The following is a 20,225-nucleotide window of genomic DNA, read 5'->3' on the forward strand; positions in this document are numbered from 1 at the left end:
TATTTGTCTCAAATGAAGATTCACTATTCATTTAAAATGAATATTATCATTTAGGCCTTTTTCACAGCCATCATAAGATGGATGGATTTCATCTATGTACCATTTTTTAATGTCATTTCCAGGCAATTTTGGGGATATACATTTCATCTATTTGTGACTCAGGGAACTGTGTTGGCCAGTTAAACTAGGTTTCTGGCTGATCTGAACATGTTTCTAATGTGAAAGTTGATGAGTGGGTGGAAAAAGAAATTAGGGATATGCTTAATAACTTACATATTCATAACTGTTGTGCTTTTTTATGGAAATGGCAGAAAGGTGCCATGTGGCCGTGCTACATGGTACGGATTTGGTGGTTGGCTTATCTAATTCTCCATGTTTAGCTGAATCAGAAAAGGCTGCTGAAGCTTAACGTCTGACAGCTGTAAGGAGATACCTGAGGAGATTGCTGAGAGTGCATCTGGGTAGAACTGTCTACTTCTAGGAAGGCCTCAAAACTGACTGGGTCCTATGGTGGAGAGCAGGGGGCCATCTTGGAGAGTGGGGTGACCAGACCCATCCACTATCTTTCCAGAGTGTCCTGAGATGCAGCTGGCCATCCTGAACCTTAAACAGAGGCTTGCCATGTAAGTAGAACTGAGCCTTGGAAAACCAAAAGGTGGGGGAGTCTGCTTGCCCTGAACCCCTTCCCTTTATAGTGGGCGTGGGGCAAAACTGTGTAGGCCCTTAGCGTACTTAACCGTAAATAATAATTTAATTAAATCCCCATTCGGCAGAACACTACAGGGTGAATTTTGTTAAAATCGTAATTAAAAAATCTTACTTCCCAGTATGTGCTGAAAACTATAGCCTATCAATTAATTGGGTAATCCTTGTTGTCCAGCTGACTTTGACTTCTTTAAGGAAGAGGGGTGTCTTTGTTATGAAATCAGTCCAAGCATTTTATCCCGCTTCCCCAACACAGGCCTTTCAGTAAGGGGGGTCTGAAATCCAAAATTCCCCAAGGCATTCTAATTTTTCTGTCTGACTTCCCAACATAGACCAAAGCAAGGGGAGTCTGAAAAAAAAAACGATAAATTACCCTGTGTTTATTTTAAACCAAGAGTGTCGGAAAAATCATAATCAACAATCCTACTGCTAGCCTTTTAAGCCTGCAGGAAAATCAAAATCGCACAACATTACATGATAAGTGCCTTTGTTATTGATCAGTGAAATTATTTAGTGAAGTGAAATTTGCAGAAAGTGAAGAATTGTGATTGTGTTCTTTTTAACTCACGTTTGTGATTTATTTATGCAGAGAGAAGTTGATTGTGTTGTGCCACAGATAAAGTGGTACATGACATTTTCGTGCTAATTTCTATTACTTTTAATTTAAATAAATACCAATCTATTTCCGGTACACCAGCCTGGTTCTTGGCTCATTGTTAGCTCAAGCTAAAGGGATGCACGGGACATATTTCTGAGATAGGCCTAAAAAAGAATCTGTTAAACAGTTTGTTGCATAACCACTTGAGTGGGGAGGGAAGGATCTCCCTGTGCTGTGGGTGGCTTCTCAATAAACTCTTACACTCTCCAACATGCACCAGACCTTTATTTGTATTTGTATTTTGTTTATTTGTATAGCACTCCTGACATCTTGGCGCATATCTTCAGTTACAGTGACAAATTGTACAGCAAAAGATGGTCAGACAAGATGCAGGAAATATGTAGAGTAAAAGAATAGGGTATATATATATATATATGCAAACACAGTTAAATACAGGTTATAGACACAGTAATTACAATCAAGGTTTGTGCCAAACAATGGCAACAGCAAAGGTGCAAGGTCATACTAGTGGAAGATTAATGTCCGGAGGGTATCAGGTAATATTATCCCCATATATATGTTCCATGCAATAATGTCGCCACAAAAAAACGGCCATTTTTTGGCGATATTTTTGCATGGCGAGATTTTTGTGGTGACATTATTACATGGAAACGTCCGGAGAGACAGAAGAGGATTAACGGATGTCTTGAGCAGAGAGCCACAATTTGGCTTTGCTCTGGAAGGAGTGGAAAGACAGTTCCGATCGAAGCAGGTTGGGCAGTGTATTCCACAGTTTGGTGGCTAAGACCGGGAAGCTAACCCTGCCAGCTTTCTGAAGCTTGAACCTGGGAAGGGAGAGGCAGTGAGCTTTGGCAGTTCTCTGAGGACGGGTAGAGGCGTGAGGTGTGAATCAGCTAGCCAAGTAGATGGGAGCCTGGTTGGCCAGACATTTGTGGGTGAGGGTGAGCGTTTTAAGGGAGATTCTTTGAGCTACTGAGAGCCAGTGTAAGTTGCGTCTGCTGTCAGAAATGTGCTGATTCCTAGGGATATTAAGAGCAGCCCTGATGGTGTTGTTCTGAGTGACCTGAAGCTTATTTAGGTTTTATTGCTAGTCCCTAAATAGAGGGCATTACAATAGTCAAGCTTTGACATAATGAGTGTTCTGGCAAGGATGGTGCAGTTAGCGGTAGTAAGGAAAGGTCGGCAGGCTGTGATGAGTTTTCACATGTAGGTGGAAGCTGAGATTACAGCATTAGTTTGTCTGGAAAGTGATAAGGTAGAAGTCAAGATAGATGCCTAAGGTTTTAGTATCATTGGATACCTTGATAGTATTGCCATCGATGATGAACGATTTGAATGAGGGATCTAGTTGATGTTGGGAGCCCAAAATGAGGAGCTCCGTCTTATCATCATTGAGACAGAGCTCATGTTGAGCCATCCACGCCTGAATGACCTGGTAGAAATCATTTAGGGTTTTTGTATCTACTGTATGGTCTCCGGTGATCAGGATGAGTAGCTGGGTGTCATCAACGTAATTAGGTGACACCCAGATAGTCGAGAAAATCAAAGAGCGTTTTTGTGAACATGTTGTAGAGTGTCAGTGAAACACACAATCCTAGAGGAACACCACAGTGAACAGGTGAAGGGTCAGCAGAGGCAGAGGGGGAAAAGATCCTCATTGATCTATTCTCCAGGAAGGATCTGATCCAGGAGGTGTCAGAGTCAGAGAAATGAGCAACAGATTTGAGATGTCGGCAAAGGATTTGGTGGTTAACCAAATCGAAGGCTGCAGATAAATCTAGTAATAGTAGTAGGGCCAGCTTCCTGTTGTCTTTCAGATCCTCAATTTGAGTTGTTAAGTCAATGAGAGGAGTTTTAGTTCCTTACCTAGGCCGGAAGCCAGATTGTCTAAGGCAGATGAGTTTATTAGATTCCAGGTAATCCTAAATCTGGAAATAAGCAGCTCGGTCCAGAATTTTAAGTAAGAATGGGACAGTGGTGATAGGCCTGTAGTTAGTGGGTATGCTCGGGCCAAGGGAGGGTTTTTTGAGAAGGGAGATGACCCATGCGTCCTTAAGGTTATCCGGGATGATTCCTGTGTTGAAGGACGAGTTTATAAAGGCAGTGATAAAAGGGGCTAGGTCATGTGTAGTCTCCTTAATAATAGGGGCTGGGCATGTATCGCCTTGGTAGTTTGAGGGTTTGAGTTTGTTCATAATGCTTTCAACCTCTAGGATAGTTAGAGGTGAGAAACTGAAGGGTTTGTAAGTGTGAGAGATGGGGGTGGCTGTGTGATTGAGGGGGTTGAGCTGCTGGTCAATTTGAAGGCTGCTTTTGTTTGGAATTGATTTTGAATTGGAGTGTAGCAATTTTGTCAAGGAGTGCTTTTTGTATGTTCCAACACCATGTGCTGTCTTTGCTGCAGATATCAGGAGGGGTTGCAGGAGATTCAAGTTCTTTCAGAATCTTGAAGAGCACTTTGGTGTTGGATTCTGCTTGCATAATACACTTGTTGTAGGTATCTTGTTTCGCTTGGAATATGGCCTCTTTATAATTAAGGGAGGCTATGGTGAGGCTGTCCTTGTTGGCGTCTGAGGGATGACTTTCCAGCTGGTTTCAGCGTTGCGCTTTTCTTTACGTAGCACTTTCAGGTGTGGCGTGAACCGCGAGTTGAGGTGTGCACGTGGTTTGGGTTTCCTTAGTTTGATTGTGGCAATGGAGTTCATGGCTTTGAGCATGGTATGATTGAATGTATCAACTAACACTGTGGGGTACGTGCATGCTGTTGAGGCTTTGTTTAACATGGGTAGGATAAGGGGGAGTAGTTTTTCACATGTTATGTCCCTTTTGTTTCTAGTACGAATTGAGGAAGCGATGTCCTGTTTGAGGCATTGGTTGTTGCCTTTAATGTTGAAGGTGATCGTATGGTGGTCTGACCAAGTGCAGGGTGGGTTAGACTGTAGGTCAGTGCTTCAATTTAAGACGACTAACCAATCAAGTGTTCTCCCCTTGATATGGGTAGGTTCCCGGATACGGTGGGAGAAGCCCCGGTCGGTAAGAGTGTTAGAAATCTCCAACGCTTTGGGGTCGTTGGGGTCTTGGAAACCAAGCTTGAAGTCACCAAGTAGAATCATTTGAGATTTGGTCTTAGTTTTATCTGCTAGGATGGACTTGAGGTCATCAGTGAAAGTGGTAACAGGTCCAGGTGGCCTGTAGATGAGATGCAGGATAGCGGTTTGGTTAGGTGAGATGGGAAGTTTGACTGATTGTAACTCTGCTGAAGGGATCTGTTGATTAGGGATGACTCTGAGGCCGATGGAATCTTTGTGAATGAAGGCAACACCACTGCCTTTCGACTGATTAGTGTTACGGTTACATCTAATGATAGTATAGCCGGTGGGGATGGCGAGGGATAGTAATGGTCCAGAGGCTGCATGTAACCAGGTCTCTGTTATGGCAAGGAAATCAAGATCTTGGGCTGTGATAAAATCTGTGATATCCAAAGCATGAGCGGGAAGGGACCTGGCATTGACCAAGGCACCCCTGATCAGAGTTTCGTTGGGGATGTGAGAAGTGAGGTTAGGAGTGATAGAGGGAGAGGTGTTTTTGTAGCCAGAAGGTATCTGGCTGTGTAATGGTGATTTCGAGTTAGAGATGAGCTTGTGTGAAAGGCAAGCTGCACAAGGAAGTCTGGAGTCCAGTCTAAGGTTCCTTAGCTGCAGTGCACATGGTTGATTGGGGGAGGGTTTGGTGGCAAAGAGTTCTAGCCATAGGGATGGGAGTTCAGGTAAGGGTTATTTGGTAGGCGTGTGGGTGTCGGCGAAATGCTCCTGCTGTGAATCTGTCCTGTGGCGCAAGCGGGAATGGCTGCTCTCTGGCATAATGGCCAATTGTAATTTGGTCAGCTAGCTTGGTTTGACATAGTGGGGTTGAGTGACTCATGGGGGGTAAAATGGGATGTAGGGGCGCTGTGGCCATAGGTTAATGTCCAAGCCAGGGATATTATCATGTAGAGTAACAGATGAGAGTGGAGTAACAGGTAGTACATGAACATAATGAGATTCAATCAAGGCAATATGGCAGGTTAGTTGATATTACAAATAACTCAGCTAACAACAGTTGCAAAGTGTCCATTCAATAGTGTGAGAGCAGGATGCTCAGATGTCTAATAATTAACAGAGGCAAACCGGTCTCCACTGGGAGATAGGGACTAGTGGCGCAGCGGTATTTGCTGGCAGGCATGAGGAGTAGTTCTCCGCTAGCAGATAACAGCAAAGGTAATAACAATCAGCTAAATCTGTTCAGTTAGTGCACACAACACAAGTGTAGGATCAATCAAGTACAATTATTTGTAATGGTGCAAAGGCAACAGATGTGAATCAGGCAAGTTTCAGGGTATGGTGAGAGTATAATATAGCGTGCTAGGAGCGGCGTCTTAGTATTGGACTAGGAAGTCCAGTATAGAAGCTGAGTGCCACATGCGTACAGAGGGGGCTTGGACTGTACTTAACAGAAAATAGGCTCCAGAGCTTTGCGCGGTAAAGGACAAGAGGGACCGAGAATCACAAGACATTAATCAAATATGCCTAAGGAAAAGACAAATCAGAATGGACCAGATTACGCTTAGCAACCAGTAATAAGGGCGGTACAATGCTAATTGGAGCTAGGGGCGGTAGGACAGATAGCAATATATCAAACATTGGTAAACAATATATAATTATACACGGAGATACAGTGCCGGAACAACCCTTAGGACAGCAGCCCGGATAGGGTAAGCACACACTGAGTGTACTGACCAAAGGAGGGAGTGTAGGGGACTTTGGCAGGGGACTACCACATGGGACCTTCCATACCCTTTTCCCTTGTAACGAATACTCAATCCAATGCCTTCTCAACCCCCACCACCCACCCTACCCCCTCTGTTCCCCCATCCACTCACCATACCCCTCTCATCCTTCCTCTCACATTCTCGCTTTATTTCTTACTCTCTCACTCTTCCCCTCTCGCTCATATTTGCTGTTGCTCATCATCGATGTCACCCTCTAGCAATGGAATCCTCCCTTGCTCTATTCCTCTTCTCATTCTATTACACACCTACACATTGCATCCTCCTTTGAAACTTTGCACTCTACTCCTTATATCCTGGTGCCTATAAAATCAACCTGCAAAGAACAGCAGTAAACACCAAAGCTATTGCCATTGCCAATGCTTGTTTTAAGAAGGGCTCAAAAGTGGACAGCTTTATGTGGGAATGGAAGGAAACCCAATTTTAAAATGACAAATTTAGAGAACCTGCTACCAATTCTTCCTAGTCGTTACACATCCCCTGAAGGCCATTATAATACATCCAGAGGTAACAATTGTACAAAGAGATATCTGCTTCTTTTTGGAAACCAAGCACGGAGTTGAGGGGCGGTGCCTTCCAGAGTTTATGGTCTGAGGTAATATCCAGACACATAATCTAGAAAGAAGCTGAACATGGCAATGGCTGTAATCTTCAGGATTGCAGGCTTTGCACTCACTATTTGGCACAACATGACAAACGAGAACATACCAGATTACTGCCACATGGATGGCATGCATCTAGCAAAGTGTCAGGTGGTGACTCCTGAATTGGGAGGATCACTGTATCCTTGTTGGCATCTGCCTGAGGTAGCGCTGCAGTGGAGTTGCCAAACTACACTTCCCAAGGGTCACTGCAAGCCCAATGTCGGTCCCACAAGGTTTCCGGGTACCGGGGAAAGGGCAAGTAGATGTGGAGAAGACCGATGTGTGCTTCCCAACATTTTGAGCCTGGTAAAGAGCTTTTTTTGCATTTGTTCTCAAGGTTTGTGGAATTTGTACCTTTTGCCTGTTTCCTGGTTTGGTTTTGCTGACCCGACTGTACGGTGTCGGTGTGCATGCTAACGTTGATGAGGATTTTGGCTTGTTTAGAAACTACTGATTTTGATTATCCCTGTGAGGTTGATGTGACCCGGTTCGGTGCTTATCAGTGTAGAATCCCTGTTTGCAGAATTCTTGGATCTATTTGTGAGTTTTCTGGATAGATGGTGCCTCTGCTGGGATATCCTTCAGCCAATGTTTCTTCTTCCTCCTTAATAGGATCATTGTGCCATTCAGGATTAGGACTGTGGTGACTATTTCAAGGACTTTTGCATGGTTTCATCTGGCTTGGTAGGGACGAGGGAAGGGGTACTCAGGCCTATGGACTTTTACACTGTTTCAATCCTTCAGAGTGCCTACAGTGGAGAAACGAAGGAGAAGGCAAGGTACGTGCTATCACTAGGAAGTTTAGAGGTCTGATTGCTGGCTATCCTGTCTGGTCCCTAACTAAGTGGCTATCTGCGTTTTCTTTTTCAGCTTGACCGCACCTCGATATATGTATCCTCCTTTTCACCTAATCCGCTTGTGGGGGGTTAGTTGTCAAACCCTCCATTTGTGTATCTGGAGAAAAGTAATTGTCTAGCAGGGGGCCTTTCTACAGTTTCCGGTCCTGAATCCGACACCTTGACGTAGAGGTTGGGAGTCATCTCTTTTTATTAAATAATGTGAAAAGGTTTTTCTGGGAAAGTATTTTATTTTATGGGGTGAAGGCAGTAAAGGAGTGTAACAAGCCCCCCCCCTTAATGCCATGCAGGTGAACAGAGGATTAGGCAGAGAAAGAATGACCTCAAAGGATGAAAAGCTGACCAAAGATGCCTTGTTGCCTCTTTGAGGCCTGACGTGGCAGGGGCAAGAAGGTCTTGGGTTGCAGTCCTGCAGCTTCCAGATTCATTCATTTTGAAAGACACAGAGCTCCTTACAGCTTGCCCATGAGGCCACATGTCTGGACTGGATGAATGGCCCAGGCAAGGTTGGGGAGTGGGACCACAATTGATTGCTGTTCTGTTGCTTTTAATTGGTCATTTCCGAATTCATGCAGGGGGTCTGCTGATTGTACTCCTACTGTTCTTTTTGAAAAAATGTAATACTTTGTGGCCTTAATATTTTCCAGCAGAGGACATCGGTGGATTGCCTCATTTTTGCATTCTTGTATGGTATGGATTGATTCAGTGAATGGGGAAGATGTTGATAGCTTTGGCTGTGTCCTACGGTAGCCAACTGCAATTTTAAAGGAATGGCACAGCTGTCACAGGCAGCATTAAGGGGGTAAGGGGATAACGTAGTGGAGGAGCATGGAGTTTAGGCCATAAACAGGGGGATCATGTGGATGTAGGTTTTGACCAGCACACGCCTGAGGGAACCCATGGTTGGAGGTAGCCAAATGGCAAGAAAAATGTTTGAAAGGACAGGGCCGCATGACAGACCCAGAGCAGTATAGTCTGCAAGCCTGTGGGCAAAGACCTCACAGCTTGTAAGGTATAAATCACAGCCGTGCAGCATGCCTCTTTATCACGGTTTGGTTGTCTACTGTCTCATAAAATCTTACCCACCATTGCCTAAAGCTAATTTCTTTAAAGGTATGAATAACAACCTGCCTATTTGTGTCGCAAAATGACAGTTTGATCTGGCATAGAAGAAATGAGCCAGCAAATAGATAAAGATGGAGGAAATATACCCATCTGCCCCCTTGGAGGCCTGACGCAGCAGCAGCGAGGAGGTCATGGTTGCAGCTGAAGGCAAGTCCCTGTTAACACACACTCCAGAGTGTATACAACCCTCTAGGGAAATAAGCCAGGAGATAGTTTGCAAGGATAACATGGTTTAATGGTACAGAATACAAATAACAGCAAAGGACTCTGCTGCTCGAGAAGGTTCTGACTCCAAAATACATGACAGTGCTTTTTGAGGGACCAATCATCATAGACGACATCACGTATAGGGTCTAAACTAGTACATTTGATTGGGTGGACAATACACATAATTCTGCTCCAAATGGGATGACAGGCTACAATGGGTTGGTTCATCCGCTGTCGGTCAGGCTCCACGTGGGTCAGCTGGGCTCATCTTGTTGTCTGATGATGGTCAGGTCGCTCATGAAATACAGTGTTACATCTAATCTAGCATACTGAGCCTATTACTACATCACTGTGGCATGCACCTGGTCGGCTTGGGGATTGATGCCAGGCGGAAGGGAGGATGAAATACAGTCACACTGACCCACCCATGATATGATATGATATGATTATTTATATAGCGCCCATACACAATGTGTTTCAAAGCGCTTCAAGGCAAGGGAGGGAACAAGGGAAAATAAAACCATATTCTTACAGGCCATGAACAGCAAGGATGTGAAATTAACTATCGTACTCGGCCAGACGACATTTCAGAAAGTGCAAGAGCTAAGACATAGATAATGAAGGGTGGGGGAGAGTGGGAAGGAAATGGAAACAGACAGGTGACATTTCTGGTAGAGCCGGAGAAAAACAAAAGGTGAGGGAGAGGGGTGCAGAAAGGGAGGGGAGGAACAAAACAAGCGACTATCATACTAGGCCTGACGACATTTCAGATAGTGCTGGAGGGATGGTGGGGAGGAAAAAAACAGTAATGGGAGGGTGGAGGAAACAGACGAGGTTGCTATCATATTAGGTCCAGGGACAATTCTGATAGAGTAAGTGCATAGAAGAAAGTAAGGGGAGGAGCTAGGAAAAGGGAGAAGGGGAAGGAGGAGAGAAAAGAGAGTGAGCAGTCAAAAAGAGTGGAGAAGCAAGAGTGGAGAGCGAATACAATTGCAGAAGTCAGTAGTAACACATAATGTTGCAAGCCAGGATACAAGATGAAGATGGGAACAGCATGATTCAAGGCCTCCATGAGTACAAGATGCAAAGGAAGTCCAGCATGAGAGTTGAGAAAGAGTGACGCACCATGAATTAATGAAGTCCATAAAAGTCAAATCCAGCATTGGCCACAAGAGGGTGATGGTGAAGGAAGGCACCAGGTGGGCGGGGCTTGCTAAGTGGTGGAAAAGAGCGGCAAGCAGGAAGGCACCAGGTGGGCGGGGGTGCTAAGTGGTGAAAAAGAGCGGCAAGCAGGAAGGCACCAGGCGGGCGGGGCTTAGGCCAGGTGACCTAGATCCACTTGCACCTGCTCCCCATCTGCAAAGGAAAAGAAGCTGGAGGGCTCCTTAGGTAGGGAAACAGAGCAGCAAGCAGGAAGGCACCAGGTGGGCGGGGCTTGCTAAGTGGTGGAAATGAGCGGCAAGCAGGAAGGCACCAGGTGGGCGGGGGTGCTAAGTGGTGAAAAAGAGCGGCAGGCAGGAAGGCACCAGGTGGGCGGGGCTTAGGCCAGGTGACCTAGATCCACTTGCACCTGCTCCCCATCTGCAAAGGAAAAGAAGCTGGAGGGCTCCTTAAGTAGGGAAACAAATCGGCAGGCAGGAAGGCACCCGGTGAGCGTGGCTTAGGCCAGGTGACCTAGAACCACTTGCACCTGCTCCCCATCTGCAAAGGAAAAGAAGCTGGAGGGCTCCTTAAGTAGGGAAACAGAGTGGCAGGCAGGAAGGCACCCGGTGGGCGTGGCTTAGGCCAGGTGACCTAGAACCACTTGCACCTGCTCCCCATCTGCAAAGGAAAAGAAGTTGGAGGGCTCCTTAAGTAGGGAAACAGAGTGGCAAGCAGGAAGGCACCAGGTGGGCGTGGCTTGCTAAGTGGTGAAAAAGAGCGGGAAGCAGGAAGGCACCAGGTCGGCGGGGCTTGCTAAGTGGTGAAAAAGAGCAGCAGGCAGGAAGGTACCAGGTGGGCGGGGCTTAGGCCAGGTGACCTAGATCCACTTGCACCTGCTCCCCATCTGCAAAGGAAAAGAAGCTAGAGGGCTCCTTAAGTAGGGAAACAGAGTGGCAAGCAGGAAGGCTCCAGGTGGGCGTGGCTTGCAAAGTGCTGAAAAAGAGCGGGAAGCAGGAAGGCACCAAGTGGGTGGGGCTTGCTAAGGGGTGAAAAAGAGCGGCAGGCAGGAAGGAAGGCACCAGGTGGGCGGGGCTTAGGCCAGGTGACCTAGATCCACTTGCACCTGCTCCCCATCTGCGTGGCTTCATTGATACTGCTCCTCTCGCACCCAAGGTTTCCACTCGTGTTTTGATCTATAATTTATCCCTCCCTCTACCTTGTGTTACAAAGGATGTATTTTATGCTGGGGTGGGGGTAAAACAGTCCTGCAAGCTTAGATCTTTTATGGTCACTTGATTTGTGCTAGGAGAGGGGGGTTGCTTGCTTATCATGGAATGGAGGGGTGTGGGGTGTGGGTCAGTGGTGTGGTGCTGGCTTTGGGCTGGCTGGGTGGGAGTTAGATGCCGGCTGGCAGCTTAGTGGTGATGAATGGGCACTGCGCGGAGCCTGGTGTTGTCTCACGCTCATGCAGGGTGCATTCCTCTGAAAGATACTGTTTGTAACAGTGAAGAGACATGGGGGAAGTGGACTTCCGTGAGAACTGTCCATGTGCAATCATTCTGTCTTTCTGCTTAGTGATGTGGGCCTAGTGAAATCTTTCCATGGAGCTTGGCTGGTGTAGCGCAGTGAAGCAAGTTTGTGCTTTTGCCATAACTACAAAATGGCGTTTCTTTCTATGTGTCTCCTAATGCTATGCATCTGATCTTCCCACTATATTACCTCAGCACTGAGTTTCATAGTGCGGTTCCCTCCCCCATTATACACCACACTACTTCATATGGGATTCGCTTCACCTGAAAGCGCTTACGCGGGTGGGATATACTCATTTCCCTCCCAACACAGCTCTGCAGCTTCCTGCTTCATTCGTTAAACATTGATCATTGTAGCTTGCACGTGAAGCCACATAATTGTACAAGAGAGATGGCCCGAGCAATGTTGGGGAGTGGGGACCTGAAAGAAATCATGGGTAAAACACAAGAGTGTTGTTTTGAACTTAAATTGGTCATTTCAGTATTGGTGCATAGGGCCTGCTGATCAAACGCCAAATCTTTTCTGAGCTGTGGCCTTAATATTTTCCACCAGAGAACAGAAGCGTTGTGCCTCATTTTTGCATTCTTCCATGGCATAAAATGGATTAGTTGAATGCGGAAGATGTTAGTAATTTTGTTCGGCTTTGCAGAAACCTGCAGGACATCAACACATAATCCAATAGGGAGTCAGGCAGCAATGGTAGAGACAAGATTTATTTCCATAAAGCTGTGCAGAAATGGGTCCAGAAACCAGAATAGGACCCCCCCCTCCAAAAAAAGGAGGTCTCTAGCTCAGAAATATAGTTTTACACAATGAACCCCATGCAGAAAAGGCAGTATGATGCATTTAGTCTATTATGGCATGTCAACTCAACCCTTCAGCCTTCTGAGGGCGATACATTTAGTAGTACCATGTAGTGGGATAATCAAAGCAAGTGTTATTTCAGCGCTTAGATACCTGCGCGTTTGTAGTACTATATATAAACCAGATATGTATTACGCTAACTATGAACATCCTAACGGTACACCCTGGAGGCATGTCTTTACTGGACCATCAAAGCTCAGTGTAATACCACTTGGCCCAGCCACCTGGCAAAGACCACTGCCTTATCGGGAGCATGACCTTATGCCAAATGGTAAAAAACTCGAGACATGATAGGCGTTTCCGTTCTTGTGCAGCAAAACCTGCCTTCCTGAGCCAATGCTGGGCGTTTAGGTTGGTGGACTTGCGCCTCAGACGGTGGCTTACCTCATCCTCTCATGGCCATAGGAGAACTTGTACGCGAGCACTATTCAGGTCACGCCACCTCCCATCGCATGGCTGTGACATCATTGCCACAAAGACAGCGGCCGTTCAGCACTGTCGAGGCTGATGCACATCCACGGACCTAGCTGAACATGCCACCACCTCCCACAGTGTCCCGGGCATCGCATGGCTGTGACATCATTGCCACAAAGACAGCGGCCGTTCAGCACTGTCGAGGCTGATGCACATCCACGGACCTAGCTGAACATGCCACCACCTTCCACAGTGTCCCGGGCATCGCATGGCTGTGACATCATTGCCACAAAGACAGCGGCCGTTCAGCACTGTCGAGGCTGATGCACATCCACGGACCTAGCTGAACATGCCACCACCTTCCACAGTGTCCCGGGCATCGCATGGCTGTGACATAATTGCCACAAAGACAGCGGCCGTTCAGCACTGTCGAGGCTGATGCACATCCACGGACCTAGCTGAACATGCCACCACCTTCCACAGTGTCCCGGGCATCGCATGGCTGTGACATCATTGCCACAAAGACAGCGGCCGTTCAGCACTGTCGAGGCTGATGCACATCCACGGACCTAGCTGAACATGCCACCACCTTCCACAGTGTCCCGGGCATCGCATGGCTGTGACATCATTGCCACAAAGACAGCGGCCGTTCAGCACTGTCGAGGCTGATGCACATCCACGGACCTAGCTGAACATGCCACCACCTTCCACAGTGTCCCGGGCATCGCATGGCTGTGACATCATTGCCACAAAGGCAGCGGCCGTTCAGCACTGTCGAGGCTGATGCACATCCACGGACCTAGCTGAACATGCCACCACCTTCCACAGTGTCCCGGGCATCGCATGGCTGTGACATCATTGCCACAAAGACAGCGGCCGTTCAGCACTGTCGAGGCTGATGCACATCCACGGACCTAGCTGAACATGCCACCACCTTCCACAGTGTCCCGGGCATCGCATGGCTGTGACATCATTGCCAGAAAGACAGCGGCCGTTCAGCACTGTCGAGGCTGATGCACATCCACGGACCTAGCTGAACATGCCACCACCTTCCACAGTGTCCCGGGCATCGCATGGCTGTGACATCATTGCCACAAAGACAGCGGCCGTTCAGCACTGTCGAGGCTGATGCACATCCACGGACCTAGCTGAACATGCCACCACCTTCCACAGTGTCCCGGGGTGGACGCCGATGTTAGTATGTTTACCTAAATAAAAAGGGTTTCCTTTTTTTAAGAACGTCACTTATTTACATTGTTCATGATAACAAGGTGCAGGCATAGGTCCATGACTGCAAATAGGTGAGCTTGTTACACGGTTTCTTTTGTCAAGTACCTTTAAGGCTTGCAATTAAATTGTAACACCAAGAGAAGAATGATAAAGCTTGCTTTGCTTGGCTTGCTGTCACGTGTGTACTTTCATTCAGAATGACGGCTATAAGGCTAAAAGCACACTGCCTGATTCATGGAATTATTTGCGCTAAAAATGCAGATTTGCGCGCCTTTCTGCCCGAAAATCCCTGTTTAAAGTATGGGGATTTTCCGGGCAGAAAGGCCCGCAAATCTGCGTTTTCAGCGCAAATAATTCCATGAATCAAAAAGTCTTTTGGATTAATGTTTTTCTTTAAGGATTTATATATTTGTCAGGTTGGTTTACTATATTTTTTGCCAAATAGATTGGAGATTTTAGTCAGTCAAGGGTCTAGTTTAGGCTGGCCCAAATCCCAGTTCCACCACTTAAACAAAATGTGTGACCTTCCCCAAATAATGTTCTTTGTGGGCCCTAACGGCCAACATTGTGAGCCATTGGAAGTGATTCATTTAAAAGTGCATGCTTTTCGAGAGAAAAAAAGAGCAATCATGTCCTAACAAACTAAAACTGCTGCTACATTTCTAATAGTACCGGTTACCATTCACATCAATTACATTCTTGTGATGTAACTTTCATTGTTGCTCTAGGAGCTGTGTCACTCGGTTGGGTCATGTTGTGTATTGTTCTAGCTTGTAAAACGCTAACGGGTCGCCTGCACGCCCACTATGCACAAGGCCTAGCAAGTCGTGTTACTGGTGCTTCTCAAATAACCCGTGTGAACAAGAAGCGAACAGTTAAGCGTCAAAGGAGCTGGTGTTTTTGTTTTGTCCAGTGTAGAATGTTATCTCCTTGGTAACCAGGAACGCAGCTACACAGGCAAGGTTTCGAAAGAGGCGGCGCCTGGCGCAAATACCTTGGCAACGGTAAACAGGAAGTAGCGCGGCGCACTGGCGGCACTGCACAGAGGCGCTGGCTGGCCGGCAGGATGGTCAGCGTGTACCCGCTCGCGAACCCCAAAGGGGTACGTCTCTTGTGCGAGCTGTGCCAGAGCCCGGCCTTCCTCCAGTGCCCGGATTGCCGGGTCACCTATTACTGCACGCCCGAGCACCAGTTAAGCGACCGCGAGAGCGTGCACCCCGCCCTCTGCCACCTGCTGGGCCCGCTGCGCGCCCCGCCGCCGGCTCTCTGCAGCGACGAGGAGAGGCGGCGCAACACCGAGCAGACGGCGCAGCTACGCCGGCATCTGCTCCAGCTGTGCCTGGAGGCGGCCGAGCGGCACCTGGGGGCCGGCATGCCCAGCCAGTCCTTGCCCGCCGCCATGCACTCCCTGCGCTTTAGCATCGCGCTGCACGGCCTGCGCTCCTCTCAGCTAGTGCCCCCCTACTTGCTGCTCGCCGAGGCCAGCATCAGGCTGGGCCACCTCACGCAGGCCGAGGAGTACCTGGGGCAGGCGCGCTGGACCCTGCTCAAGAATCCCGACTGCAGCCTCGGCTTGCTGGCCAAGCTGCATCGAAACCAGGGGCTGCTGTTCAGTGCCCGGGGGAATCTGGCCGAGGCTTTGGCACACCTGGCTAATGATGTCTACTACAACACGTGCCTATATGGCACTGGCAACGTGCACGCGTCACCCGGCTGCTTCCATATGGCCAACGTCTTCCTGCGCCAGAAGAAAGCAGGCATAGCCGAGTCCCTGTACACCGAGATCACCGACAGTTGGCACGCTCAACTCAGCCGAATGCTGCGGCGGCAGTTGAGCGCAGCTCAAGACCAGCGAGCCTCAGGCCCAGAGGATGAGTGCCTGGACAAGGGCCTGGCGACCGAAGCTGTGCAGATCCTGACCGAGATCTCAGAAATCCGCCAGGGGGCCCCCAAGCGAGAACCAGGCAAGCTGGTCCGCAACCTGCACGCCAAAGCCATGCTGCACTTGGTCCTCGGCGACGCTGCCAGGGCCTGTGAACTCGCCAGGAAAGCCCTGCTGATGGCCAAGGACTTGCCGCACCAAGACGAGGCTGGCGCCATTCAGGCGTTCTTAACCATGGCCGAATCCAAGCTCCCAATCTGCGAGTGACGCACTGGCTTTTCAAATGAACGCTCATGGACCTGGACCTCCCCGAATATACTTTTGACACCTGTTCAGTACTTTACGCCCAGCTGCATATCACAACGCAATAATTATTCACGATTGAATGTACCCACGTTTGTTTTTGTACTACGTGATAACTAAGCAAGAAAAAAACGAATATATCACCTTTTCAATTCGGCCTCCTAACCATTTCTTTAAAACAAAAATGTAAACTACTTGTCTGATAGGTATTTTTTAATGACCATGTGTCTGATTTCCTCTTTTCCCAAAGCTGTTAGGGGACCCCTTGGCGTGCACTAGCATAGCTTTCACTGTCCCAACACTTCTTTTTCACCCTCAAGAACAACCCATTTGACTATCACCCTCCCAAAAAAACAACACTCACGCTGTCCTTTAGCACTCAACTGCTTGAGCGCGATGCATGCATTTGTTGCGAACTTAACCCGCTTGTTTGTCCGGCTTTAGTACCCAATAGGAAATTATTGTACAGTGTTAACAGGCTGAAATGATTCGTCCAAGGTAATACAAATTGTTCCAAAAAGATGGCCATGAATTTAAGCCATACGATATAAAATGTTGTGTACCAGAGAGCAAGTGAAAAATCATCAAACGAAGTTAATTATGTCAGAAGAGTGGAACAACACACAACCGTGTATGTTTGCACCTGAATTTCGTAAATGTGCACGATTTGCTGTAACTTTGCAGAACTGTTGTTCTCTAACATACATTTGAATTCTCTACACCTCCCTCTCCATTCTCTCTTCTGGTCCTACCCACGTGGCTGGGCACACTCATGCCTTCATCCATACAGAGCTTTCACTCTTCCCCTCCAACCCCCCCCACTGATCACCCCACTTGCCAGGTCAGACCATTCTCTAGTCTCACCTGCGTCCTCTCAGCCCTTTGACCTAACCTCCCCCAGCCCTGCCAACCTTGTTCGTCTGATGAAACGAGTGTCAGCTGCTGCCTTCGCATCTACTTTCACCCCCCTCTCTCCCCTCTACACACGCTACCTCCGACTCTGCTCTCAGCAACCTCCAGCTTGCCATCACCAACACCCTTGACATTCTTGCCCCAGTCATGAGGATCCGCCTGAAACATGCCTCCAAGCGTAACGCCTGATACAACTCAGAACTTGCAGCCCTGAAAAGCGAGTGCAGAACTGCGGAACGGAAGTGGCAGGCCTCAGGCTCATCCTCTGACAAACCGGCCAGTCGCCTGCTCCAAAGGCAATACCGACTCCCATTCTTTCCAAGAAAAGGGCCCACATCCAGACTCGAGCCTCTGGTGCATCCAACAACAAGGCTGAACTCTTTAAAATCTGTAAGGAACTAGACAACCCTTTCGCAGTCTCCTCCCCACCTCTTCCCTCCCAGTCCCTCTGCAACACTGGCCACACACTTCACTGCAAAAACTCAGGACATCCTGAGCAGCCTTGTGTCCCCCTCCTCTTTGCCCAACCGCTGCCTCCTATGGCCTTGCATTCCCCTCTGCCTTTCTCTCCTCCTTCTCTCCTATCACACCTGATGAGGTCACCAGAGTTGTCTGCTCCAAGAAGGTCTCCTCCCCCTGTTGCTCAAGAGCCATTAAAGACAATATTGGCTCTCTTGCACTTGCTGATTTCTGCAACTACTCTTTTGCTACTGGATCTTTCCTCTCCTCCCTCAAGCACATCCTTGTGCGCCCCTCCTGAAAAAACCTTCTGCAGACCCGTCTTGTCCAGCCAACTACCGCCCCATATCTATCACCCCCTTTCTTGGGAAACTCTTGGAGAAGCTAGTCTTCCCCCAACGGACCCAGCACACTGTACTTGTTGGTTGCCCCCATGACCATCAGTTTAGATTCAAAGCATCCAAAGGCACGTGAACTGCTCTTCTGAACCCCTGGTGAGGAACTGCTTGCATTTCCTGACTCCAACTCTCCAGCTGTTCTCATTCTACTTGAACTCTCCTCTGCATTTGATATTTGATATGGTCAACCACTCCATACTCATAAAACGGCTCCACGATACCCTAGGTATGGCGGAGCGGGCACTGGACTTGCTGACCTCCTTCCTCAATTACCATCATTCTGGGGTCTTTCTCCTCCCCCACCTCTATCTCCACCTGCGGCGTCCCACAGGGCTCCAACCTTTCTCCCTTGCTCTTTAACACTTATCTTACTCCGCTTGCACACCTCATTTCCACCTTCTCCCCCAACTTCCACTGTTATGCATATGACACACAACTCTTCTTCCAACTTCCCTCTGATCGTCTCCTTACTTCCTCCATCATTCCCGACTACCTATCTGCCACCCAGTCCTGATGTACTTCCAACGATCTCTGCCTCAATGCCAGCAAGACTGAGATCTTTCCTTTTGGGACTCCTGCTCCCCTTTCTTCCCCTCACTCTGGCCATCTTCTAAGGGCTCTCCCCCTTCTCCTTCATCTGAAGCCAGAAACCTTGGAGTCATCTTCGACTCCTCTCTTTCCTTCCACTTCACATTCAGGACCTTGCCATGAAGTCCCACTTTCAACTCCACCTCCTCAAAGGAATTCTTCCTTTCCTCACTTTCCCCCAGAAGCTCAGTGTCTCCAGAGCTCTGGTTCTCTCTAGGCCAGACTTCTGCAATAGCCTTTTCTTTAATCGACCCTCTTTTTCTATACCACCCCTCCAGCTAATCCAGAATACGGCTGCAAGACTTATCCTTGGCCTCAAGCCCAAGGACCGCATCTCTCCACTGGCTCTGGGTTGCTGCAAGCATCACATTCAAATCTCTCTGCACCATCCATAAGGCTGTCTGGGGCCAGGGACCCCTCTATCTACAACTCGCTCTCACTAAATACTCTCCCTCCAGACCTCTATGTTCCTCTAGCACCAACTCTGTATGTGTCAAGCGCTTCTCTACACAGCGAGCTGGTGGCCGATCTCTTCCTCGCAGGCTCACTCCTATGGAATAGCCTTCCTCTTCGTCTTGAGCCGGATCTCCTCAAATTCCGGAAGCTCCTCAAGACCTTCCTTTTCACGTCCTCGTTTCCCTATCTCCCTACTCTGCTAAACCCCACCATTGCTGAGATTGGTGACCAGGGCCCTTCATGGTTCCTGGCCTTCCCCACCCAATCACCTCCAGCCTCCGCCCGCCCCTAGCACTTGCCTTGGCACCCACTAGTCTATACCACCGCAGGCCTGCACTTACTAATTGGCAGCTGACCATTATTACCAAATCACTTAACAGCTGCTTACTCCCTAGCACTTCCCTCTCTGGTGCATCTAGCACTTGCCCCCCGTTTCCTCATCACTTCTCGCTCTCTGCACTTGCACGCTCTGAATGCTCACAAGGCCGAGTAGGTGCGCATCTATCTTTCATTGTTACATTTGCTTTTCTTTCCCATGTCCCCTCCCTGTTGCCCTGTGGGCGCTTTGAAACAAAATGTACTTGATTTATAAGTGCCTTATAAATGCACAATAAATAAAAAATAATAAGAGGAGGTTACTCCACTAAATAGTAAATATTCTCTGCAACAGAGAATGTTTTTGTGAAACATGCAGTTTTCAGTACACGTAATATTTCAATGAAGCGTCTTTGATATATTCTTTTCACATCAGCAGAAGAGTTTAGCAATAATCTTGCAACGGTTACAAACGTCACCATTACATTTTGTCTGTGTTTCTTGCCCGGAGATCTGCTTGGAGCACTAAATGCTTAAATATTAAGAATATAGTGGTTTGTCGTTGCACAATATATTGGTGTAGCCTCTGTTCCATGGCTCAATTTTAGTACACGATCTGTCACTCTCTCACGACTTTTGTTGTGCTCTCTTCTATTGCCACACCCACCTTTCCCAAGCCCCCCTCACGTCACTCTAACAATAATGCTATATTTTAAAAAAACGTACAAACTCAATTTCGTTTTTCTCAA

At 47.9% G+C, this 20,225-nt stretch overlaps 1 protein-coding gene across 1 annotated transcript; it reads left to right on the plus strand.

Annotated features, from left to right (window-relative positions):
• Nucleotides 1-15,169: 15,169 nt before the first annotated feature.
• Nucleotides 15,170-19,791, plus strand: ZMYND12 (zinc finger MYND-type containing 12). The gene has a single exon (XM_069628147.1). It carries the CDS (start codon nucleotides 15,230-15,232, stop codon nucleotides 16,310-16,312), a length of 1,083 nt encoding a protein of 360 aa, XP_069484248.1. The 5' UTR covers nucleotides 15,170-15,229; the 3' UTR covers nucleotides 16,313-19,791.
• The last annotated feature ends 434 nt before the right edge of the window (nucleotides 19,792-20,225 follow it).

The sequence above is a fragment of the Ambystoma mexicanum genome, chromosome 12 (genome assembly GCF_040938575.1).
Source record: "Ambystoma mexicanum isolate Mex_15411 chromosome 12, UKY_AmexF1_1, whole genome shotgun sequence".
Lineage (NCBI taxonomy): Eukaryota > Metazoa > Chordata > Amphibia > Caudata > Ambystomatidae > Ambystoma > Ambystoma mexicanum.

Excerpts from the sequence above, each read along its gene's own strand:
- ZMYND12 (XM_069628147.1), top strand. The coding sequence starts at position 15,230 with ATGGTCAGCGTGTACCCGCTCGCGAACCCCAAAGGGGTACGTCTCTTG.